At 40.8% G+C, this 26,401-nt stretch overlaps 1 protein-coding gene and 1 pseudogene across 2 annotated transcripts; one reads left to right on the top strand and one right to left on the bottom strand.

Annotated features, from left to right (window-relative positions):
* The first annotated feature begins 2,512 nt into the window (after window positions 1-2,512).
* Window positions 2,513-20,520, top strand: LOC122558482 (tubulin polymerization-promoting protein family member 3-like). 2 transcript variants are annotated; one of them, XM_043707114.2, is made up of 5 exons: window positions 2,513-2,642; window positions 8,746-8,953; window positions 14,469-14,622; window positions 17,174-17,392; window positions 19,816-20,520. In XM_043707114.2, exons 2-4 carry the CDS (start codon window positions 8,760-8,762, stop codon window positions 17,363-17,365), a joined length of 540 nt encoding a protein of 179 aa, XP_043563049.1. In that variant the 5' UTR covers window positions 2,513-2,642; window positions 8,746-8,759; the 3' UTR covers window positions 17,366-17,392; window positions 19,816-20,520. The 2 variants fall into 2 exon arrangements, with proteins under 2 accessions (XP_043563049.1, XP_087852079.1); XM_087995953.1 differs by lacking the exon at window positions 19,816-20,520 and having other exon boundaries at window positions 2,514-2,642; window positions 17,174-19,786.
* Window positions 19,463-24,735, bottom strand: LOC148147353 (uncharacterized; annotated as a pseudogene).
* Window positions 24,736-26,401: the final 1,666 nt, after the last annotated feature.

The raw sequence follows: 26,401 nt of genomic DNA on the forward strand, positions 1-26,401 counted from the left end.
TGTGACCCCCCCCCACCCCTATCCAATACCAGCATTGGGTGGGGCAGAAAGATCCAATGAGGTGACTACATATTTGGAGGCTGCAAAACATAGCCTTGAACCTTCAACTGTCAACTGTCAAGTGCTGTCCTTGTCACACTATGCCTCTGGCCTCCTCCTGAGCTTAGTGCCAGCAACTTTGCATAGCATTCTTCTGACAAAGCAGGTTCACTGGAACTAAAAACAAAGAACTGTAGATGCTGGAAATCTAAAACAAAAATAGAAATCACTGGAGAACCTGAGCAGGTCTGGCAGCAACTGTGGAGAGAAAGCAGAGCCAACATTTTGAGTCCAGTGACCCTTCTTCAGAACAGTTCAATCATCCAACCACAACAGCATAAACACTGATCAGCTTTATACTTGCTCAAACAGTCGGTTTCTGAATTGACACTAACCTTTCCTTTTGGGAGGAAGTAAGGGAAAGTTAGTAAGAGAGTTACCAGGCCAAAGTATTGGTCAATTGTGAGAGAGAAATATTCTAAGGTCCAGTAGCCAGGTCACAGCCTGAGTTGTCCATGGAGACACACAAGAGTGTGGTGGTAATGAAATTTAAATTGTTAATTAAAATCTGGGAGTGAAAACTAAATAACAGTGACAATGATATTAACTTTGTTCTAAAATCCATGTGGTTTACTAATGTGGGAGGAAATCTGCCATCCTTACCTGGTCCAACCTATGTGTGAAACCAGACCAGAGCAATGTGGTTGACTTTTAATTGTTGTATGAAATGGCTTAATAAGCACTCAATTGAAGGACAACTGAGGATAGGTAATGAACACTGGCGTTGCTAGTAATGCCAGTGCCGCATCAAAGAATTCTTAAACTTTATACTTAATTGATTTGATATATTGGCATTGTGTTAATGAGATCTCTTTTAATTTGGTCTTTAGAGTTATACAGCACAGGAACAAGCCATTTGGCCCAATTAATCCATGCTGATGTTTGTTTCACATGATCCTCTTCCCACTCTCCTTCATCCCATCAACAAGTACCTTCCTTTCTTTCTCACATGTTTAACCAGCTTCCCCTTATACAATTTTCCTCAAGTGTTCATACTCGGGCTAGAATCAACAATTTTGCAATTCTGTCACCAAATACACTTACTTCCATTTTCCATATACTTGTTAACTCCATGTAAAAATTGCTCTTCCTTTGTTCACCCAGTTATATGCAGTTCAAACCCAATTCCCAGTTAGTGTATTGTACAATTTGGCCCGCACCAACAACTGTGTCTCGAATTGATGGGATAAAAATATCCATTGTGCTGGCTGAAAGGTGAACATTAAAAGACAAGTAACAGATGACGAAGTAAATCACATCAGGTTTCGTATTATCATTTTCTGTTTTCACCCTCCTTAACCACCCATTCCCTCTCAAAACATTCTCTGAAACCAATGCTAAACCTTTGCATTTTGCTGAAAGTTGCATCCAAAGCAGTTCCAATAGAGGCTATATAATGGAATATAGTCATCTTTTCTCTGTAAAGGAATCAGGATCATGGTCCAGCTGTTCTCCATCTGACATTTAAGGAACCTATTTTTTGGAATTAGTATGCATTTTGGAAATGAAAGAGTGCCATAGACATTTGAAACAGTTCCAAGCAACTTTCAACCTTAGAACAGTTAAAAAGAAAGAGGCTTCTATCTGAATAGAGAGCACATTAATCCAAGATAGTTGACCCACCCAGTGCTCTCCCAGTGAGTATTTAAAATAGCTGAACTGTGATGTGCAGCAGGATTCAGAAGCAGCCAAATTGGATGTGTACAAAGGGTCACTGTCAAACTTTGACTGTTGTTTTGGGTGGGGTTGATGAACAGGCAATGAATGAAAAACTGGCCTTGCTTAACATTGTAGAAAACATGAATTTAATATGAGATTGCTTCTTTATTGATATGTTGGGGAAAAGTAGCAGAAATTAAACTTGTAACAATCCTATAAAATAATTGATCTACCAGTTTTCCCCCTCTAACTCATTTCTCTCCCAGAATCTGAACTATGCATTTCACCACTATTTGCTCCCTCATGCAAGGCTTATAAAACCTAAGTTTAGGATCATTTACTCACCACTCTGGTTCTACTTCGATTTGCCGTTTACGGTGATAGTTTCCTACACTGATGGACTTAGCTCTTTGTATTGATTTTTCAAGTAAGCATTTTTTTAAAAAATGTGCTGCAATTAACATGACAGAGGATAAACCTTGAATAAAGCAAATGGGGGCGGGGGGGGGGTGGTATATGCTCTGATAATATGCGTTCTTTTAAATTGACATTTTCAAAATAGGATAATTGCATTTTCTGTGCTATTTATAGCATTTGTTGCACCCAAACTTCATATAGAGAATTTTGCAATTGTTGAATAAGTTTCTATAAACATTTAATTATTAGTAGAGCAAAGTTGTTGCTACTACAGCTATAATTAATGACCGTTATTGTATTGTGCTATTTTATCACGCCCTCCTGATGTTACATAGTTTGTTGCTATGGCTGCAGGAAAAACAGAAAATAACATCCCTTCAGCTCTTTAAAGGAACATTTTGTTATAGGAAGGCTATCGAAGGACTTTGTAACTAGATCTCCAGAACAAAAGCTGAAGGAACTCTGAGGTAAGAACACTAAATCCTCCCTAATTAACATGATAAATATTAATATCTATGTGTAGTAGGTGAGTAGTATATGTACAGACTGAACAAGTAGGCAGAATTCATTTGTCTAGAGTTGCATATTACTGTCCTGAAAATTTAAAGATACTAAAATAGTTCAAGTAATTTACAGCAGATTATGATCTATTCACATTTTTATTCACCCCTTCTTTGAACAAACTGTTGTATTGCCTTAGTAATGTGCATCTTCTACTTATTTGACTTGCGGCCACCTATAGCTTACTGAAACTAAAACGTTCTTGGAGCTCCAGTCATTATTTCTAGAGGCTCTTCATAATTACTTTGTTGAAGGTTTTAGAGCTTTTAATTAAGTTGGAAGAAATGCATTATACTGCACCTCATCATGCATTCAGAATTTTGAATAAGTTTCACAATTAATGGCTTATATCTACACAGCCCTTCACGAAATAGCCAATTAAAAATAATGAGGAACCACAAACCACAAGTGATGATCAGATCATTTGCTGTTGGTGTAGCTATTTGTTGAAGAGATGGTGCTCACATTGACAAAGACAGGACAGTTTTTTAAATTATTCCTCAGCCTCTATTACATCAGACTGAGCAAGGAGTTCAAGAGGTCATCCAGAAGACAGTACTTTCAATAATGCAACACTTCCCAAGTACTAAATTGAAGTGGCAGATGTGCTCACATCTGTTTTACTATATTAAAGGTGCTACATAAATGCAAATTATTGTTGCATTAAATCTTGAATCCACAACCTTCCTGATATAGAAACAGAAGGGCTGCCAAGTTGATGCAGATTCGAATCTTGGATCACAGCTGAACAATAATAACTAGAACATTCTTTTTTAGAGACATTTTCATGTTATTAAAACAAAAGCGATATACAATGAATATGAAGCATTCACTTGAAAAGAAAGATTTGCATTTTTATCAAGTCTCTCATGACCATAGGACACCCTAAAACACTTTACAACCAATGAAGTGTTTGTAGTCGCTATTGTGATATGGGATACATGGCAGCCAATTTGAGCACAGCAAGTTCTTACACACAATGTCATGTGATCAATTCTATTTGTGTGTTGATGTTTGAGGAATGATGATGCTAAGTAGGAATATTCCCCTTGGTTTTCTTCAAAATTGTGGCATGGGATCATTTATGTCACATGGGAGTCATCTGACAGTGCAACACACACTCATTATTGTGTGTCAGTCTTGAATTTTGTGCCCTTAGGTCTTGGGGTGGTTCTTGAACCTATTATCACCTGCGTCAAAGATAATCATGAATGACAATTAAATATTTTGATTGATATGGTAAGTAAACATCAATGTTACTGGTGTGTCAGCCATACTTCTTTGCCCTAGTAATTCAGGAGTACTTGGGAGCACCTTTGTTCAATTTGTTGATAGTTGACTTCTGCTACAGATCGATGTCGATTGTGATTTGGAGGCATCTGACCTTGGGAAAGGTTAGCACTAAATGTGCACAGAGACAATGTGCCCCAGGTTAGGCAACTTCAAATTGGTTCCTGTTTAATCTATATAGACACTCCAATAGCCCCCTTCATGGTCAGAGGAACTTGGTTGGCTAACTGCAAGAGAAGAACGAATGTGTAAATTCCTAAGGGATGGATATTTACGTTAACAATGGGTAGCAGGATAAAATGATGAATTTTACATTGTGAATTTCATATCATCCTCATTTGTAATCCTTTTCACCAGAATAATTCGGAGCCTTCAGTTTAAGGGAGGGGCAGCTAGCTAGGGCTGGGACGGTATTGTGGATTAACAGGGAAACTAAATCTGGATTTTTGTTCAATATAAATCACATTGCTGGTGAAACGCCAGCTTCAGGTTGGCTGTCCAGACTGTTAAAATCTTTATTTATTGTATAAAATGGAAAAGGAGTTAGTGAAATGGATCATTTACATCCCCTGGGCCACTGTAAACATGACCAGGTTAGACGCTTCAAAATAAGGTCTGATTCCTGTCAATTTTGAAAATGCATAATTTCTTCCAACATATACATTTGCTGCTTTTATCTATGATTCATGCTGGAAATTAACATAATTGCTGCTACCTTACCCTGCTTCCCTAACTTTTGAGAATTTTTGATGCCAGCCTAGTTGTTAAGAAAACGAGGGATAGGTTGTTGGATGGGGTTCAGTAGAATCTAGTGTCTGAAGACCAATTATTTGTTTAGTATTTTCAGCTTTCCTTATTGTTGAATGATGTCACCATTAGCAACACAGAAAATGCTTGATCTAATGGAGTTTGAGGCAAGTGGTTGAAATGGACCAGAACGTACAGGAACAGAACAGTAGGCCCAATTGATCTGTCCCTCTATTCTTTGCATTAGCTTCCTTTACCCTGTTTCATCTAATCCTCTCAACAAAATATTTTATTCCTTCTCCCTCCTGTATTTAGCCAGTTTCCCCTTGAATGCATCCATGTTACAGTTCTTGTCCAAAGTAGTTTGCCTTGCAGTGTCAGAAATTTCAACAGTTCCCAAAGCTGTGTGTGTTGTGCTGGAAAAGCACAGCAGGTCAGGTAGCATTCGAAGAGCAGGCATAAGCCCTTCATCAGGATCTTCATCACAAATCTGACTGCCCCGGTTGACCCATTGTCTCAGCCTGCTCCTGCCCTAAAAAACCCTACTCTAATCTCCAGCATCTGCAGTCCTCACTTTCTTCTAGTTACCAAAGCTGCTGCTTTTGCTGAAAACTCATCACCTCTGACAGGTCAAGATGACTTTGAATATTTTTAAGCAGGTTGACTAAACTGAGTGTGACAAATTAATTACAAATTAACTTCCTAAATCATAACAATGACTACACTTCAACACTTCAGTTGATGTTTTTCTGGATGATGTGAGGTGACATGTGAGTGCATCGAGTGTTGTGCAGTGATTACCTGCCTGTCACCTTTTGCTTTCAGCTGTCACTGCTGTTTGAAAAAAAGAGAGCTGAGCACATCAGCCTCTCCTATTGGCACATAGGCTTGCCGATGAAGAAGCTATGTAGTGCCTCCCTATGGTGACATGCACATAACTCAAGGATCCAGGCTAAACTACAAGGAGCTCCAAATGAGCCTGGTCCCTGGGTGCATAGTACAAACCAACCAGTGTGTATTACACCTTGATGCCCACAAACCAACCTCTGACTATGGATAAGTAACTTCACTGCCTTGTGGGCATGTTAGGAGAGAGGAAGACTAAGCAAGTTAAAGGCTGACAGAAAATCCAGAGTGGAGGCTTGTCGATGGTGACATGTTGCCTATTGGGCAGCTTTTCAGCAGCTCCTCTAGTAGAGTTGGTACCAAACAGCACTGTTTCATCCTCTCCTTTGGACAATACGAGCAACATTGAAAGGAGTGTTTAAATGTTTGGACAATTCCGGGTTTCCTCATTATCTGCCCAGACTTGCATCTTGGTGAGGACATTACAATTCCATTGGCAGCAATGTTCTCATCACTCCACTGGTTGTGATACTGCCCACCACCTGCTGTGCAGCAAGGTCATACATCAGAGTAGGAAACAAAATCACTCCAGGAAGAAAGGTTGAATTACAACCAGCACCTACCATTCCACAGTTAATCAAAATTGTCGAGGCATTCCTTTCAGACAATGCTAAAAATTAGAGGGTGACGTCAATGAGCAACACCACTTACAACTGCATAACTTACTGCATCTGGGGAAAGAGATCTGAGCAATGCTGATGAGTTTGCAATTTATTGGTCACACAGCCCGTTTCTGCAATGAAGTGGAGACCCGTCATGAACTACCAGCAGGTCCCCAGCAAACACCATCTCGATGCTCCCAGAACTACCAGAATCATCTCAACAGACTGCTCAGTGCCGCGCCAATACTGGGTGAAACTCTGCAACAGCTTCAAGTATACAATCTCTTTTAAACCCTGCCCTCCAGTTGCTGAACTCAGGGGTTTGAGAGTGATGTATGAAGGAATTTAAATAGCATCTGGCCCAGCAGCAGCCAATTCACCCCCTTACAGATAAAGTCAGGAATGCTCATAGGTGAACTGAGCGAGCAGGGGGAGCATTACCTCGATGCAACAGAAAACAATGTCCCTGAAGAAGTGCTCAGTGCCATTCCAGACTTTCCTGTCAAGGAGGGCCTGGATCGTGAGCCTTCCATCTTTAAGTTCAACAAGATCATTGAGCATCTTGCCAATGAGCAGTGCCAGAAGACGTTGACACTCCACCTAGAAACCTCAAAGTTGGAAAATCAGCACTGCTGCACTATCTGCACAAACTTGTGTTTCTGCTGGAGGAAGGCATTTATGTGTCAAGACATTCTAGAAGGAAAATCTAGAAAAACCGGCACATGTATGCTTTAAAGTGGAAGACCATTGCATTCGTTTACAGGTATTGCTGTTTTTATTTTATTGATTTCTTCCTTTGGGACGGGAGGTGCAAAAATAGTCGTCTTTTAAAGAACGATGGGGATCCTCGGTGACTATAGCAATCAGTGAGAGAGCTCCTTGTCTAGTGTTGTTGGTAGGTGATCGCTGTCAATGCTCAGACCAGTTTGCAGGTCCTGGCATCATATATTGACCTTGAGTCTCAGTGCAGCTTCAGAACTGGTAGATTGATAGTCAACCTGATCTTCTCATTTCAGCAATGAGAGGGGAAGTAGTGTCAACTGTGCAGACAATGTCACCATCACAGATCTCAACAAGGACTTCAATCTTTAGTGGAGATGGGCACTTTAAACTAGTGTGGAGAAATAGGTTACCCACATGGACCTTTTGGACATCTGCCCATCAGAGAATGCACAGTTACAACGAAATCTTATCAGAAGCTTTTGAGATTAGTCACCAAGTAAAGCAGGGGCTGCATCATGACGTTAACTCTCTCGGCCTGTTTTTCCCTGTGCTGCTGTGTATATTTTAGGTGTGTTAAATGAAGGTGTCAGCAAGTCAGAGCTGACTTAGTAAGACTGAGCGCCAATACCAAAGTATATAATGTCCAAGTCCATGAGTTGCTGTTTGTGACTGACATCGTGCTGGCACCTGACACTGAAGTTCACTTGCAGCTGCTTTTCGATAGGTTCTCCCAAGCCTGTGGGGAACCTGGACTGACTCTGTGCATTGGGAAGACCAAGATATGGATTAAAACATAAGAACTCCCCTTTCCATCAACATTAACAACCTTACTCTTGAGATCATTGACAGCTTCATGTATCTTGGATCAGTAATCATCAGCAGTCACGAGATTTGAGTTCAAATCCCAATCTAGATCTTGAGTACAAACACCATAAAGACTGACACCCTGGTCTGGTACTGAGGGACTGATTCAGAATCATACGTGGTGTCTATCTGAGGTTTTAAACCATGGTTCCACATGTCTGCCTGAATGGATGTTAAAGATCCCATAGGACTACGTTTAGAAACAATAGGGGAGTTTTGCTTGTGTCCTCACTAATATCCCTTTATCACATGAACAAATTAACTGATCATTTTCACATTGTTGTGATGGTGTAGTTTGTTGTGCCCATATTGGCTGCTGCATTTCCTACATTATAACAGTAACACACTTCAAAAGGTATTTCATTGGTCACAAAGTGTCATGAGAGATTCAGCACTATGTAACTTCTGTCATCTTTGTCAATGATTACAAACATGATAAAAACAAATACATCTCTATTGCAGGACTTTTCTTTGGATTTCTGGTTGCATTGAACATAGATGCCTTGTAAAATACTGTAGATGTTGGAAACCTGAGGTTAAAAAAAATGCTGTGCTCAGCACAGCCAACAACATCTGCAGAAAGGAATAGGCTAATGTTTTAGTTCATTGATAAAGAATATATTTACAATCTGATTAGATCGAGCACACCGAGGGAATGTTCTCCCACATGTTGAACTGAAATGTCTTCCAAAGCACTTCGCTGGTTAAAGATTTGAATCTTCATTGTTCCTCAATACTGACAGCTCACAGCTAACTGTGCAAATACATATGCGACAGAGAAAATTTATAAGTATGTTGTTCATATTCAGAGAAGATCCTGAATAAGCCAAAGATTTGGAGTAGGAGAACCTTTATCTTTATTTCTTTAATTATTCAGCTATTATCTGAAAGATGGCAGAAGGAGGCTCTGTTAGCACAGAAGCTCTACAGGAGTCATTTAAGAAGTTTGCAGCATATGGTGACACCAAAGCAACTGGTAATGAAATGACTGGGAAAAATTGGGCCAAGCTGTGCAAAGACTGCAAAATTATCGATGGCAAAGCAATTACCTCAACTGATGTGGACATTGTCTTTACGAAAGTGAAGTAGGTACAAGATTTTTTTTAACATAGAAATATTGCACATCCTGTAAAGAATAAATTGCCATCAAGTCATTAATTGAGGTGAAGTGAAGGTAGATTTCATGATTGCAATAGTCAACTTTTGGAGTTTTATTTTAGAATTTTGAAACCTCTACTTTTATTTAAGTCAAACAAGTGGAATCAAGTTCCGTCAGAATGTTGCCTTGCCTATTGTCAGCTTTTGGGAGTCCAGGTGAACTGGTGTGAGCTATCTCAATTCAACATTCAGTCATTATTCCCCAACCCCCCTAAAAAAAAATTGCTCACTGTTCAACAACAACTGAGCTACCTCAGTCACATCATGCATCATGAATACTATATAGGCTAAGTGACACATTCAAAAGGCATCTTCATCCCATCTACATTTAGCCAAAAGGCACTTACTGTCAATGAATATGTCATGGCTAAGTATAGCTTCCCAGACCATTACTTGATGAATGATCTGGTTATTAATTTCACTTCATCTTTGAAGTGATGACTGAGATATCATTTCAGTGCTTTTTTGTTTGTTCAGATTCACAGAATGTGCAACGTTTCTATTTTCAAGTTAGCAGGTTTATTTTCATTATTCCAAAAATATATTTTATTTGTTAAATTAATGCACAGTGTTCTAAAACATTACAAATTTACTATTACAATGAATTACAACTTGCAGTGCACTTGATACTTACAATATACATTCCTTCTTAAGCATAGTCCAAGTAGATAATTACACAAGTAACTTCATGAAATAAACTCTCCTTGAGTTTAAATAATCCATCCCCCTCCCAATTAGAATACACATCAAAAAACAGGGGGTGACTGGATCAAGCAGGTCACCACACTGGCTGATCAACAAACCCGTTTCCCTCATCAATCTCAACCAATGGGAGTGAATGAGGAGAAATTGACCACCAATGGGAGAGTGGGAAATACTGGGAGCCCTCAGAGCAGGAAAGGTGGTGCTGAGATGAAGCCAAGAAACCTGTGTTCCAGTTGCCGAAAGGGCATGCCTGGGTCAATTGCTGGAGGCTACAGGGCAAAACCATGGAATTAATTGGGATATATGCATGTGTGCTGAAAATGAGAATCCGAGAGCTTATCAGATCAAGCTATGTATTTGACTGTATCTGTGAAGCCCTGCAAAGATATCCCTAATTCTGTTCAACAAATCTTAGAGTCATAGAGATGTACAGCATGGAAACAGACCCTTTGGTCCAATCTGTTACCAAGATTTAATATCTAAAGGAATGATGGCCATATTGCCCAGGTGAGGAGAGTAAGCCTATCATGATACTGAGGGATGCTGGGACCAGCCAAACTCTACTGTGGGAAAAGGTATTCTCTTCCCATAAGAAAGTACAGAAAGTCTAAAGGTGCTGGCCAAAGGGATTGGAGGAGATTGCATCTGGAGTGTGACCTTGTATTGGGACAGGTGACCACTAGAGTAGTCCCGACTCTGCCTGTGGTTGGGTTTGATTTACTCCTCAACAATGACCTGGTGGGATCATAAATAATAGATTTCCCATTCATCTCTGCAATGCATAATGAGGTCAGGGAGACCTAACAGCTTTCAGAGAAAATTCCTGGTATTTTCTCTGTCACTATGAGACACAGCCAATGGCAGGACAAGATCAATCTTTGGAGGCTGAGGTGGCTCTGCAAGCAGAAGACCCTTAGGTCTGGTTATCCAAAAACATTTTCAGGAGTCTAGAAGACCATAGAAGGAGAATAGAACTTCCTTGGTAGCAGTACAGCAAGCTAACCCACTGTTAAAAACGACGAGCTCAGACTAAAGCTGAGGCAGAAGCACTCCCTGAATGTTGCGACAGCTGAGGAAATGGAGGCCTCCTCGCAGACCTGCAAATGAGAAGTGGCCAGTGACCTACCAGGTAGCGGTGCTGCTGAAAAATGGTCAGCAAATGTTTCAGTTTGCTCATGAAATTCCAATGGCTGGGAATGAGGGTACGCTCAAACTCAAGTCCACATCGACTAGCATTTCTATTGGCCTCAGCTCCATAGAGACGATGGGAAGGCTTTGCAGAATCTGCCAGGTTGTGGGAAAACCCAAAACCTACAGTAATACCTTCTCTTTGGTTCCCCAGAACCTGGTATGGGAATCATATCAGCAAGGTGTTCGTGGACTGTGTGAGACCCCCACCCAAAACAAAAAGGGGGCTACATGTATAACCTTTCCATCATGGAGATGGATAACCATTTCCCAGAGGTGGTTCCCCTAAGAATCCTGTCTTCCAAAACAAGGTGAGAGAATTGACTGCTGATCAAGTATGATCTGTGCATTGAGATCATGGGCTCTAATTTCATGCCCAACATAGTCCAGGGTCATGGGTAACCATGACACAACCCAATGAAGTCTTCAGCATATCAACCTCACCCATAGCAGGAGCTGGAACAGTACCACCATGTCCTAAAAACAGGACATACTGCAATGAGTTGCCCATAACTGGGATGAAGAACCAGATTTTCTTCTGTTCCCCACCAGGGATTCACCACCAAGGACTCACCCAGTGAGGCTTACTCCATTTGAATTAGCTTGTTGCACCAAGTGTGAGGGTCTCTGAAGCTACTCAAGGAGAAGATTTTAGATAAGGAGGAGGAGAAAACTTAGGTTCAACTCCCACCTGCTCCAGAGGTGCATCATAACATCCCTGAACAGCTTGATTAGGACTACCTAGAACAGAAGAAGGAAGACTCCATGTTAGTATACACAGCAGAATTCCAAGAGTGACGCACTCAAGTCTGTGAAGTGATCCAGGAACACTTGAAAAGCTGCCAAACAGTTGTGAATGTACAGACAAATCTGCCTGAGTCCTGAACCTTTCAGCCAGAAGACTAGAGTTTGTATTCCTGCCAACATCCAAAGAACCCTTTAAAGCCTATTGAGTAGCTCATGTAGTATAGAAAAAAGCTTGGGGAAACAAATCATCTGACTGAGATCACAGACTAACAAAAAAAGACTCAGGCTGAATCATGTCAAAATGATAAAGCAGTCTGGATGTAGGTTTGCTCGCTGAGCTAGAAGGTTCATTTCCAGATGTTTCATCACCTTACGAGGTAACATCTTCAGTGGGCCACCAGGTAAAGCACTGTTTATAATTCCTGCTTTCTATGTATATGTTTGGGTTTCTTTGGGTTGGTGGTGATGTTTCCTGCGGTGGCATAATTTCCAGTGGTGATGACATTTCATGTGGTGATGTCATTTCCTGTTCTTAGGGGATGGGAAAAAGAACAGGAAATGACATCACCACCGGAAATGGCATCACCAACCCAAAGAAACCCAAACATAGAAAGCAGGAATTATCAACAGTGCTTTGCCCGGAGGACCACTGAAGATGTTACCTAGTGGTGTGACAAAACGTCTGGAAATGAACCTTCCAGCTCAGCGAGCAAACCTAAATCCAGAACCTCAACCTGAGCTACAAATATTCTCAAAACCCTCTATGATAAAGCAATACCATTGCCAAAAGGGGACAAGCAAGTAAGTCAGTCCTATTGACACCAACCTGAAGGACACTCCGTGATAGTGGGGATAAATTGGGGGGATACATGGGTGAGGGCCAGACTGAACTCCTGACCTCCCAGCCAACCAATACAGAAACACCAGCAAACTCAAATTCCAACCACACTCATATGTGCAGAGCAGCAAACAGACTTAGCAAGGCTGCTCCCCGCACATAAAGGGATATGCAGTACTAAGCCATGCTGCATCATCCTCACTTTACATGACTTGATTATGGGAGAGGTCTTTCCCATTAGGCAATATCCTGATTGGCTTGGCTGAGAAAAGCCAGTCCAGGTTTGTTCCATGCTGGAACACCATCTAATCGAGCCTAGTAGCAGTGACGGAGCTTGTAAGTTGTACTCGTTCCCAAGCCAGATGCTCCACAAAGCTCTGCACTGACTGTTGAAAGATTAATGCAGTGACCAGAGTCAACACTTACATGATATCCTGACTGAAAAATTGCATAGCGTAGGTAAAGCCAGCTACATTACCAAGGACTATGGAGATTTTCTTTGGGAGTACTGGCAATTTCCCTTGACTTCCCACAGGATGGAAGTCTCTGCCTTTCTAACTCTTGATAGTTATACCAGTGTTGAGTATTCCATTTGGACTCTCAGATGTGTAGGTATGATGGGATGTAACTTCTAAAGGTATAAAATAAACTTCAAGCAGATTGGACTCTGATAACAAGGAGCAATGAACGCCTGCTCAACAGCTTCCTTCCCACACTCTGGATTATATCCCAAACTACAGAGGTATTTTTCTGTTTTTCCCTGTGAAAGTTACAAAGGGCACGGGTTAAAAAGTCAGTTTCAGCTGTAGATTAGATTAGATTAGATTACTTACAGTATGGAAACAGGCCCTTCAGCCCAACAAGTCCACACCGCCCCGCCGAAGCGCAACCCACCCATACCCCTACATTTACCCCTTACCTAACACCACGGGCAATTTAGCATGGCCAATTCACCTGACCTGCACATCTTTTGGACTGTGGGAGGAAACCGGAGCACCCGGAGGAAACCCACGCAGACACTGGGAGAACGTGCAAACTCCACACAGTCAGTCACCTGAGGCGGGAATTGAACCCGGGTCTCTGGCGCTGTGAGGCAGCAGTGCTAACCACTGTGCCACCGTGCCGCCCACTAGAGTCTACTAGTAGAACTGAATGTTCTCATGCATATCAGCTTGGGTTCGAAAGTTAGAACAAAGTGAAGGTCACAGTGGAAGAACTATCCTCTAATCACCCCTGTGTTGCATGTAAAGGTAACCTCTCATTTCGAATAGTACAAGTTGCCAAGCTAGCAGCTAGGAAAAAGGGAAACAGGACAACAAAATGACTCTCTCTTTCTTACTGTGAATGATAGAATGCAGTCAAAGCTGAAAGCTATCAAAACTACAAAATCTCTAGCACTGTGCAAAATTATAATATTCAACTATCTGCTCTTCACTAACAATTCCAAGGTTAATCTTTTCCTTTTACGATTTTGGGCTTACCTCGTTAGTTCTAATGAGTGCGTATGTTGTGTTACTATTTTTTGCACAATTAGTAATTAATAAACTCTCTATTTTTGTTAATTCAAGAAAGCCTGGTTAAATTGGCTGCTTTTAAAATGGAAGTTTATGTGATCTGAGGGAAAGACAACCACAAGGGAAGGGATCCTTTCAAATCAACTGTGCTACAATCCACCAAGGTGCTGATTGAACAGAGAAAGGGAGCCAGTTCAGTTTCCCCCTTACCAGCGAGTTTAGGAATTTAGATTATCCCATGGAAACTTCGCTCAGATCTGGTTGTAACAATGTGCAAGCAATTCTAAGTTTGTGACATTCCTTACATTTTATTCCTGGAGCTATTTTGCAATAACTTGAATATGATTTTTTTGTCTGTTTGGTACAATGGTTACAAAGTTGTTACAATCAGAATTCACATGACCAATTGCTCCATCCGAACTGATGCATTTTAATTACGTTTGTGCACAGAGCTAAGACAGCTCGAGTAATCACATTTGAAGAGTTTAAAAATGCACTGGCAGAGCTCGCTCCAAAAAGATTCAAAGGCAGAAGTAAAGAGGAAGCAATTGAGGCAGCCTACAAACTGATTGCTGGAAAAGATCCAACAAATGTTGGAGTGACGGTGAGTTAATCAGTGGTGAAGATAAGAATATCACATGACTAAACAACTCTCATATACCATAAAATTACCAGAAACAGGGCATTGTTCCTGAGAGTTGGGAGTGTATCAAGGTACAAAAGGTATTTAGTAGGAAACTGTAAATGGATCCATAGGATAAAGAGGAATCTACGGACATGCCACTTTGTTCTAACTTTAGGAACTTGTAGGTATAGTCCTTGGATCTTTACAACCTATTGAATTTAAATAATTGATGAAAACATAGTTATAGTCCTTCCGTTATTTGCAAAACCAGCATCTGCGCTTGTCTAGAGTGCAGCACCCTGCATCAATTTAAATAACAGGAATCCTCATTTGCTGTATGATATACAGGTTATTCAATAAAATAACTATAGGTACTAATACCTACCAAAATCACCATTAGAAGAGCATACTACAGAAAATTGCACACTCCCTCAGCCTGCTATTGTTAGTGCATCTGTCATTTATGATTTATTTTGTAATTTCTGAAGGTGAATTTGTTCTGAAAACATATGAAGAACGTCTTAATATTTCAAGCAAAAATTCACTCAAATCCCCAATCTATATTGGAATCCTCCTTGTCAAAACCAGACATGTATTAATTAATAGAGAGTTTAATCCAAATCTTGCTGAAAAAGTAATGGTGAGTTCACAGCTTTTCACATTTTTAGAAAAATGTGAGTTACATTTCTATCCTTTCTCTTTCCTGTAATCCAGTCTTTCCTTCAGCCTGTACTGATTTGACATTGAACTCGTCTGTTATTCTATTCTCAATCTTTGTCCCATATTCACTATGTTAACTGAGATTCTTGTTGCTCCTATCCGTTCACACTTCAAGCAAGCTACAAAAGAAAAGTCTTTTGTTATGAGACGATTGCTCACTTCTAAATGATTGAATACGAAGTCCAGGTTCATTCTTAAAAGCTGTTAGTAGGACACACTTTTGTAACAGGTTTTGTTTTTAGAGTTCCTGGTTTTGAATATAAAGCTTATAATGAGAGACGCTTGGTTATAACAATTGTGGTGCTGAATGAATGGAAGGATTAACCTTGGTAGAGTGCCGATTTCACCTATACTCAAAGGTCAGTGCTCTGCAAAGGGCATACAACCTTGAATACATAGAATAGAATCCCTACATTGTGGAAACAGGCCATTTGGTCCAACAGGTCCATGCTGACCCTCCGAAGAGTAACCCACCCAGACCCATTCCCCTATCCTATTATTCTACATTTATACCTGATAAATGCACTTAACCTTCACATCCCTGAACATTATGGGCAATTTAGCATGGCCAATTCACCTAACCCCCACATCTTTGGATTGTGGAGGAAACTAGAGCACTCGGAGGACACCCACACAGACATGAGGAGAATATGCAAACTCCACACAGACAGTCGGCCAAGGCTGGAATCGAACCTGGGTCTCTGGCGCTATGAGGCAGCAGTGCTAGCCACTGAGCCACTTGCTGCCCTCCAAAATGTTTATATCACAAATCTGCTTATGGCTTTTGTTAAAAGCGCTTGCGATGGCTGTGAATCAAACCCAGATCAACTGCTTGGAAGGCAGCTATGCTCGTCACAATACCACCATCGCACAGCTTAAAGCTCTGTGCCTGGATGGTCTCGAACCACCAACCTTTTAGCTTACAGCCAGATGCTGACCAGTTGAGCCACAGAAATTGGTATTGACCAATTATGCAGACGGTGCAGTATAATTGGAATTCCCAAGAACTAACAGCACTCAATAAGCTTGGTACTACCAACAACAAAGCAGCCTGTTAAGTGACACCTTACCTCATTAAACCTGTATTCTCTCCACTACCCCTCAATATGGCTGAGGTGTGTACCTTTCAACTCCCAAAACTCCAGCAGTCTATCCCAAACTCATTTTACTTTCTAGCACCCAGATGGATAAGGACAGGAAGTACATAGAAGTGCCCTGTCTCCAAGTTCCCCTTCTAGTCATGTACTATTCTGACTTGGAAATGTATCACCTTCAGTTCTGAGGAAGGATAACCGGATCTGAAATGTTAACTCTGATTTCTCTCCACAGGTGCTGACAGACCTGCTGAGCTTTTCTAGCAATTTCTGATTTTATCAGAGTACCTTCATGAGTACCTGGTCAAAATTCTGGAAGTTCACCCTCTTACATCAGACTGTCTGCAGCAGGTTAAAAGGCTGATCACTATGACCAACTTGGCAACCAATTAGGGTCAGGCAAGGAATACTAACATTGCCTGTTTGGTCTAGATCCGTTCATCAAATAAACATAAACTATTGTGGCCTTGGCATTTGTTGATTATCCTGTGCTTATGAATCATGTAATTTTATTAAAAAGGTTTTTGAGGTTTTGTCACGGCAGTTTCTGCAGAGTTTTACATCTTGTTCTTTGATGTTTTTGTAGAAGTGTGTATTTGGATTTGGTACTTGAATGGGTAGTCATTTAACTCCAGCATAACTAGCGACTGAACTTGCAATCAGAAACATGGACCTACTGTGACTTTGTCTTACAATGAAACTTTTTTCCTTCCTAGAAAGTAACAAAGGCTGGTGCCGTTGACAGATTAACAGATACGTCTAAATATACAGGCTCCCATAAAGAACGTTTTGATCAAGATGGCAAAGGCAAAGGGAAAGTTGGTCGAGAAGATATGATAGAAAAAACAGGCTACGTGGCAGCTTACAAAGGAGCTGGGACCTACAATGAGAAAGCAAAAGAGAAATAATGTCAAAAAGACATTTCTTGGTTTATTGTAAGCAAGGGTAAACCTTTTGGTTATTCCATCTGAAGACCTATTAAAAATAATTTAGTCATCCTTCTTTACAGACTAAAGTTTTAAATTCAGAATAATTACTCTAACAATAAAAGGTATATTTTCCTGTATGAACATACTAAATATTTTACTTTTTATTCTATAGACATTATCAGACTTAAAATAACCACAATAACATCTGTGTTTAGGAATGAATACGTACATATTTAATGAGTGGCCATATAATCAGTAAAGTAAAAACATTAAATACACCATATAGAAGTTAATGTTAAAATGCCTAATGATATTGGAAACAGTATTTCATGCTATTTATGTTATTTGAAAAGGGTATCTGTAATTTTAAACAAAACTTTTACAAAACAGTTGCTTGAACATTATTTTCCAAACAAGACTTGTTAATTAGTCTATAAAGAAAAAAAGATCATGCCATACAATTTTGATGCAATGTTCTTTTGACATTTCAGAAGCATATCTCCCTAAATTGTTCATTCTCGGCCTGTGATCTTGCAACCATTGTTTTAATGGGCAGTAAGTTGCAGCTGGAAAATGTGCAATACTATATTGAGTTTCCTGTGCATGTCAGAAGCATTTTTAAAGACAGTTATTACCAGATACGTTGATATGGTGCAACATTTGATATTGATATGATCAGATTTTCAACCGTTGTTGTTGCTTTCATTGATTTTTATTGTTTAGTGATTGAAAGTAGGCTTAATGTTTGAAAATTAATTTGCAGAGTTCATTGCAGAGGCAGCTGTTGTGTTTTTTGCAGCTCAACTTTTCCTTGCCATCCAAAGCAACAATGTTGGGGTCAGTTTTAGCACAGGTTGTTCCAGGAAATAAATCTGTTTCAGAAAATTCCTCCGTTCAAAAGCAGCATGGCATTATGTTGAAACATGGCATTTGAGCCATCCAGTCAGTGGCATTGTTTGCTCTCCATATGAATGAATCATGTTAGTTACTCACGCTGGCCAATGTACCTCCAATCCTTTTTCTCCAGGTTAAAAATAGTAACTATGTGTCAAAACAGACAATATAGCAAATTTTAGTGGGTCTCACCCTAATTTCGTGAATAAACACCAGGCCTAATGGTAGATGTCTTTTCTCTAGATTGGGGGATTTTCAAGACTAGGGGACATATTTTTCAGGTGAGAGGAGAGATTTAAAAGACATGGGGAACTTTTTTTTACACAGGGTGGTTCGTTTCTGGATTGAACTTCCTGAGGATATGCTGGATGTAGGCACAATTATAATATTTAAAAGACATTTGAATAAGTACATGAATAGGAAAGGTTTGGAGGGGTATGGGCCAGGAGCAGGCAGGTGAGGCTAGTTTAATTTGAGATTATGTTCGGCATGCACTGGTTGGACTGAAGGGTTTGTGTGACTCTAACACCAAAAGTGGAATTTCACAAAATGATGCCTTAATCTATAGAATCCATGAGCCCACAGTAACCTTTCTATTTTATCTGTTCATAGAATGTGGGTGTCACTGGTAAGGCCAGTGTTTGTTTCCCACTATTAATTGTCTGTGAACTGGGGTTGAGTGGAGGTGGGGTGGAGGGAGTTACTGGACTATTCAAAGGTTAACCACATTGCTATATGGCTGGAGTCATGGCTAGGCTAGACCAAGTAAGGACGGCAGATTTTGTTCACTAAAGGACAGTAGTGAAGCAGATGGTTTTTGTTTTTAACGACAATCAATTATAGTTGTAATGGTTGCCATCACTGACACAAGCTTTCATTTTCATTATTAACTGAATTTAAATTCTACAAGCTTCTGCATCCTCCATACCCCCAAAGCATTTGCCTGTGGCTCTGCATTACTCCTTCAGTAACATTGCAACTACACCACCATCTTCCTCTTCGACATCCATTCAATAATTTAACCTGTGCTTTAGGGAGGTAACTACATTGCACCTGGGCTTGCTGTTTTGATAATAGTCATGTCAATTTAAGCCTTTCCAACTCATAATGTGAGAGTACATAAGGCCAAATATTTTCAGTTAATAGTTTGAATAAACACTTCCCTCTTCTTGAGGAATGCTTTTAGTCTGGGAAATGTCGAGCTTTGTTGGACTGTACCAAGTACTTTGTCCGCTGAGCGTGTACTTTGAAACCTATCACTATTTCATCACCTAACATGTATAAAAATTAGTCAAAATGGCATGCAGGTTATTGAAAACAATGGCTCTGTTTTTAACTTTCTTTATTCATCCTGTTTTGAGTTAAAGTAAAGATTAATGTAGTCAAATATTAAGCGGGGCAAATAAAGCACAATGACAGTTTACCAATAATTCAAGTTTCTATTCATGTTTTGGTTAATTTTCTGTTAGTAACTGTAGTTATAAATAAATATTTTGTAATAAATGATTGGTGATTTTTGACATTTTCTGTTTCAGTTGGAGAAAAGGATCGAACATAGGTTCAGTATTAGGATGCAGGTACTTGAAGGTGAAAAGTACCACCACAAACAACACTGTCAATACCTCCCATTCAGCCAGTAGTCTATGGGAAAATCGTTGTCTCAAAACAAAGTAGAAGTACTTTCATCCTTGGAGTATAATTCAAGATTAAAATAATCTTAAAACATTCCTGGTCACTAATAATGCATTGTGTTTTTTGGCTTCAATTGAAAAGCGTTTATCAAGTTCTTTTGGTGAAGCTCCCAAAAGAAATGTAAGTTACAATTGGGTCATGATTCTAGCAAGCAGTAAGTAGGCAGTCTGTGTGTATATGCATCTCTATGGAAACCAAAGATCCATGCAAACAATCAGGCAGCTGCTTTGAATAAAAGAGTCTATACCAAGCATAGTTTCAATGTAATTGCTGTTTGTAGGGAGTACATTGCTATGCCTTCAGATACAATATTAAAGGAATTTAGTTGACTTAGAGTTCAAGATGATACAATCAAACTCAACAACTGCATATTTTTACTTCCACATGCTTTCTGATTTAGGATGCATTTGTTCAATAAATATTTGGAGCAGTGCCTGTTTTCATTAATATTGGGAACAGCATTTGAAACTACTAATGAACAATACCTGAACAAGCAATTTTGTCAGTGGGAACATGAAACACACTCAATTATTAAATAACTATTAATACTTTAACTGTTGTCTTCATTTGATCTGCAAGTCATTAAGTCTGTTAACTCAGCTATGAATTGCACAATACTTAAGCCAGATAGCCACATGAAAGTTGCAAAAATTGAGATATCCATGAATGAACGGAGTAACTTATGACACTGCTCAATTTTGCATACTGTAATTACACAGTCTGTTTTAATTTTAGGACTGGAAACTTGTCTTCAAGCTCAATGAAAACTGACAAGATGAGTGAGTCAGCCAAGTCTGATTGTGTCCATCTTATTGCCAGGATTTGACAATTTGTGGCAAAGGTATTGGGGATTCTTTGATGCTCAAGGCTGGGGAGAAGGCTGACAGATCCAGCTGTTAACCTGTAACTAGTTCTGCACCCTGCCCAATCTAAATCGGTCCCTTAGCCATCTCAGGAACTGGCCAGACAGGATAATCAAACAGCCATAGTCATATTTTAAAAGTTAGCAATCCGGGAGGAAGCATGTAGGAAGTTATTTTATTGTAGTGAACAGCATCTCTACCTCTGAAAGAGAAGCTCCAGGTTTGAGTCCCGTACCAGGAGTTGATCGCCAGGAAATGTGCATTCATATTGTGGCCAAGCAGGAAGAGTATCAACCTGAAAATTCTTCCAATGGCCAGTGATGAGGGTCAGAGTCAGCCACACAATGGAAAGAAATCAGAATCTGTACCATTATTAGCCATACAGGCCAAAACAAAAATGTAAAAGTGCACATTGCACTAACAACTCTGAGTTATAGTTCACTTGGGGTTGTTAATGCAATGTGCACTTTTACATTTTTGTTTTGGCTAGTTTTCTGCCTGTTTGTCCAATGTAGTGTTTGTTACGGTTCTTGCACTGTATTTTGTAAATGACATTAGTTTTGCTTGTTGCCTGTATAGGGTCTTTCAAGTTCGTTAGCTGCTGCTTTAGTGTGCTGGTGGGTTTGTGGGCTACCATGATGCCAAAGGTCTGAGTAGTCTGACAGTCATTTCTGAGATGACTTTGATGTAGGGGAGAGTGGCTAGGGTTTCTGGACGTGTTTTGTCTGCTTGTTTGGGTTTGTTGCTGAGAAATCGGTGGACTGTGTTCATTGGGTACCCATTCTTTTTGGATACACTGTATAGGTGATTTTCCTCTGCGTAGTTCCTCTGTGCAGTGTTTGGTGACTTGTTGAAATAATGTTCTGATGCAGCTTCGTTTGTGGCTGTTGGGATGATTGCTTCTGTAGTTCAATATTTGGTCCGTATGTGTTGTTTTCCTGTAGACGCTGGTTTGAAGTTCCCCATTGGCTGTTCGCTCTACGGTGACATCTAGGTATGGCAGTTTATTGTAGTTTTCCTCATCTTTCGTGACTTTTATGCCAGTAAGGGTATTATTGATGGTCTTGAAGGTTTCCTCTAATTTGTTTTGTTTAGTGATGACAAAGGTGTCATCCATGTAGCGGACCCAGAATTTGGGTTGGATAGTTGGCAGAGCTGTTTGTTCGAGTCTCTGCATTACTGTCTCTGCTAAGAATCCTGATATCTGAGATCCCATGGGTATTCCGCTGGTTTGTCTGTAGGTTTTGTTGTTGAAGGTGAAGTGGGTGGTAAAGCATAGGTCCACTAGCTTGATGATACTGTCCTTGCTGATGAAGTTGGTGGTGTTTGGTGTATGTGTCTTTGGGTCTTCTAATAGTGTAGTCAGTGTTTCCTTGGCTAGATTGATGTTGATTAATGTGAACAGGGCTGTTACATCAAAGGAGACGATTATTTCATTCTCTTCTATCTTGGTGTCTTTGATGGTCTACAGGAATTCTTGGGTGGAGTGGATGGAGTGGCGTGAGTCTTCTACTAAGTGTTTTAGTCTTTCGTGTAGCTCCTTGGCCAGTCTGTAAGTTGGTGTTCCAGGTAGCGAGACTATGGGTCTGAGGGGGACTCCTGGTTTGTGAATTTTGGGTAATCCGTAGAAGATTGACAGTCATTTTAAATCAGAGACTACGTTGAAAAAACGAATGCACTACTTGTAGATACCAACACTTACCAATAAGTGGTGATAGACCTGACTCCACAACTAGAGAACCGAATCACAGCACTACTCAAAAAACTTCAGAAATCTGGAGAAATAAATAAGACCAACTTCCAAAATATGAAACCAGTCAGATCCAACACACTACGCTTCTACAGATTACCCAAAACCACCCAATTCACCTTCAACAACAAAACCTACAAACAAACCAATGGAACAACCAATGGAATCTCCGATATCAGGATTCTTAGCAGAGACAGTAATGCAGAGACTCGAACAAACAGCTCTGCCAACCATCCAACCCAAACTCTGGGTCCGCTATGTCGATGATACCTTTGTCATCACTAAACAAAACAAATTAGAAGAAACTTTCAAGACCATCAGTAATACCCTTAGGTGGCATAAAATTCACTAAAGAGGAGGAAAACAACAGCAAACTGCCATTCCTGGATGTCACACTATAGTGAACAGCCAATGGGCAACTTTAAACTAGCATCTACAGGAAACAGAAGCAATCATTCCAACAGCCACAAACGAAGCTGCATTAGAACATTATTTCAATGAGCCACCAAACACTGTAGCACGGAGGAACTATGCAGAGCAGAGGAAAATCACCTATACAGTATTTCCAAAAAGAATGGGTACCCAATGAATGCAGTTCGCTGATTTCTCAGCAACAAACCCAAACAAGCAGACAAAACACGTCCAGAAACCCTAGCCACTCTCACCTACATCAAAGTCATCCTGGAAATGACTGTCAAACTACTCAGACCTCTTGGCATCATGGTAGCCCACAAACCCACCAACACACTAAAACAGCAACTAATGAACTTGGAAGACCCTATACAGACAAAAAGCAAAACTAATGTCATTTACAAAATACCGTTTGTAACAAACACTATGTTCGACAAACAGGCAGAAAACTAGCCACCAGGTTACATGAACATCAACTAGCCACAAAATGACATGACCCTCTCCCATTAGTATCCTTACATACAGATAAGGAAGGACACCACTTCAACTGGGACAACACATCCATTCTAGGACAAGCCAAATAGACACACATGAGAATTTCCAGAAGCATGGCATTCCAACCGGAACGCTATCAACAAACACATTGACTTGGATCCCATTTACCACCCAGTGAGAAAAAGAGCAGGAAATGACATCACCAGAGGAAGTGATGCCACCACAGGAAATGACATCACCAATCATATAAATAGAAAGCGGGAATCACCAGCAGTGCTTCGTCCAGAGGCTCACTGAAGATGTTACCCAGTATGGTGACTCAGCAAGCAAACCTACATCCAGAACCACAACCTTAGCTACAAATCTTCTCAAAGCTTGTTAGTGAATCAAATTTCCTTTTACAACAATTGAAGGTAATTTCATGGCTACCATTACTGAGATTAACTTTATTTTCCAAATTAATCAGTTCAATTTAGCTGCAATTGTTGGAACTGATATTATCACTACAGCATTCTTTCCCACTGCTTCCTCCCAGAATGAACAGAACCTCAGACCTACCACTCTCATTTATCATCTCTCTTGGCAACTATATATGAACCTAGTCCTTGCCGCCACTTCTAATCTACACCTTTTTTTAAAAGCGGTCCAATCCAAATTACCTTCCGTTGCTCCTATAAATCTTGCTCCCACATCTTGGTGCTCTTGCAATCTGCCATTATTAAATTCACTACTGCTACACCCTTATCCATCCTGCTCGAAATCTGGCCAACTATAAAATTGACTCCATTTTGCCAAGCGGGAATTAACTGAACTGTGCCACCAGACCTGTTAGCCACAGAGTGAAGTTGCTGGCACTGCCCATGATGGTAAAGATTAGTTCACCTCAGGGTAAATGTCCATAAACAACTACTCACACTCTGAGATCTTATCCCCACATCGCAGCCAATCAACAAGCCCCAACCTTATCACCCCCACTACAAATCATCACAATATCCTCTTGGTATCCTTCCTGGAATAAAGACGCCACCAAAAAGAACCATTCATGACAAGTTTATCCAACAATATCTCCAATAATATGTACATTGTGCATTCACTGTCTTGTAGGTCCCTTTGAAGAGGAATTTCTGCTCTTTTGCTAGGCCAGAATCCTGCAAGAATTCCATTCCATTTTCCCAATTCTTCCACCTCTGTTGCATCTGCTTGGACGAGGAGACATTCAATTCCCAAACATCCCAGATATCCATTATTTTGAACAACATGCTTTTCCCCTCTCTGCCATCCAGACAGCCCTCCACCGCATCTTCTTTATTCCCCATTCCACTGCTCTAAACTCCACACACCCCCCACCTCCAACTGCAACAAAGATACAGGGCCTCTCTTGTCCTCACCTATCACCCCAACAGTCTCCGCATCCAATGTATCATCTTTAAACATTTCCGCCAACTCCAATTAGACCCCACCACCAAGAACATCTTTCCCTCCCAACCTCTGTCTGCCTTCCGCAAGGACTGTTCCATTCGACAGTCCTTGGTTGGTGCCACTCTCCCCACCGAACCCCCGAACCCCCAGGTACCTTCCCTGCAACTTGTAAAAGATGCAAAACCTGCTGGTACACCACCCTCCTCACTTCCAAACAGTCCTTCCCCGTGAGACAGAGGTTCACCTGCCTCTCCTCCAACCTAGTTTACTGTATCCCGTGCACCTGATATGGCCTCTACATCTGGGAGACGAAACGTAAACGAAGGGCATGTTTCGCTGAGCATCTCGGCTGGGCCCACAGAGGCCGCCCAGACCTCCCAGTCACCGTCCATTTTAATTCCCCTTCCCACTCCCTTTCTGACGTGACCATCCTTGGCCTCCTCCATAGCTACAAATCAGACCACAAATTGGAGGAACAACACCTCATCCTCATCTTCCAACAGCCCTGAGGACTCAACAAGAGTTCACCAATTTCAAATAGCCTCCCTTCGCATCCCTCGACTCCCTTTCCAGCCCCGCCTCTTCCCTTCCATTCCACTTATCAACCCTTCCTTCCAGCTACCAAACAGGCCATACCCTCTACCTGTGTTCGCCTATCCCTACCTTACTACTCAGCCTTTCTCCCACCCAAAACCCTTCCCCCCCCACCTCCTCCTTTATCTGCAGCTCTCCTTATACCTACCTCCAGCCCTGAAGAAGGGTTACATCTGAAACATTGACTTCTGCACCTCCTGATGCTGTGTTCTTCCAGGATCCTGCTTGTCTAATTTGGAACACCTTGCCACAGAGAGTTCTGGGGGTAGAGTCCTTGAGGATATTTAGATAAGATTACTTACAGTGTGGAAACAGGCCCTTCGGCCCAACAAGTCCACACCGCCCCACCGAAGCGCAACCCACCCATACCCCTACATCTACCCCTTACCTAACACTACGTGCAATTTAGCATGGCCAATTCACCTGACCTGCACGTCTTTAGACTGTGGGAGGAAACCGGAGCACCCGGAGGAAACCCACGCAGACACGGGGAGAATGTGCAATCTCCACACAGTCAGTCGCTTCAGGCGGGAATTGAACCCGGGTCTCTGGCGCTGTGAGGCAGCAGTGCTAACCACTGTGCCACCGTGCCGCCCAACATGCTGACATATACTCTTGGTCAGTAGAAGAATCAAAGCTTAATGACAAAGGGCAAGAAAGTGAATGTAAGGATTGTCAGGTCAATCATGGTCATATTGAATGGTGGAGTAGGGTCAAGGGGCCAAATCGCCTACTCTTACTCTTATGTTTAGTGGTCATGTAGCATCATAAGTTGACTTAAAAAAAAGTCATGGTGATTTGATGGTGGGAAAGTTGATTGGTTGTATGAAATAACATATCCGGTTGTAGAATAGAAAAAATATAAAAGAAATCCCACGTAGAATCACAGATTCCCTA

Source organism: Chiloscyllium plagiosum, unplaced genomic scaffold, assembly GCF_037043375.1.
Source record: "Chiloscyllium plagiosum isolate Xiang-an unplaced genomic scaffold, Cpla_swu_hap1 HiC_scaffold_17, whole genome shotgun sequence".
NCBI lineage: Eukaryota > Metazoa > Chordata > Chondrichthyes > Orectolobiformes > Hemiscylliidae > Chiloscyllium > Chiloscyllium plagiosum.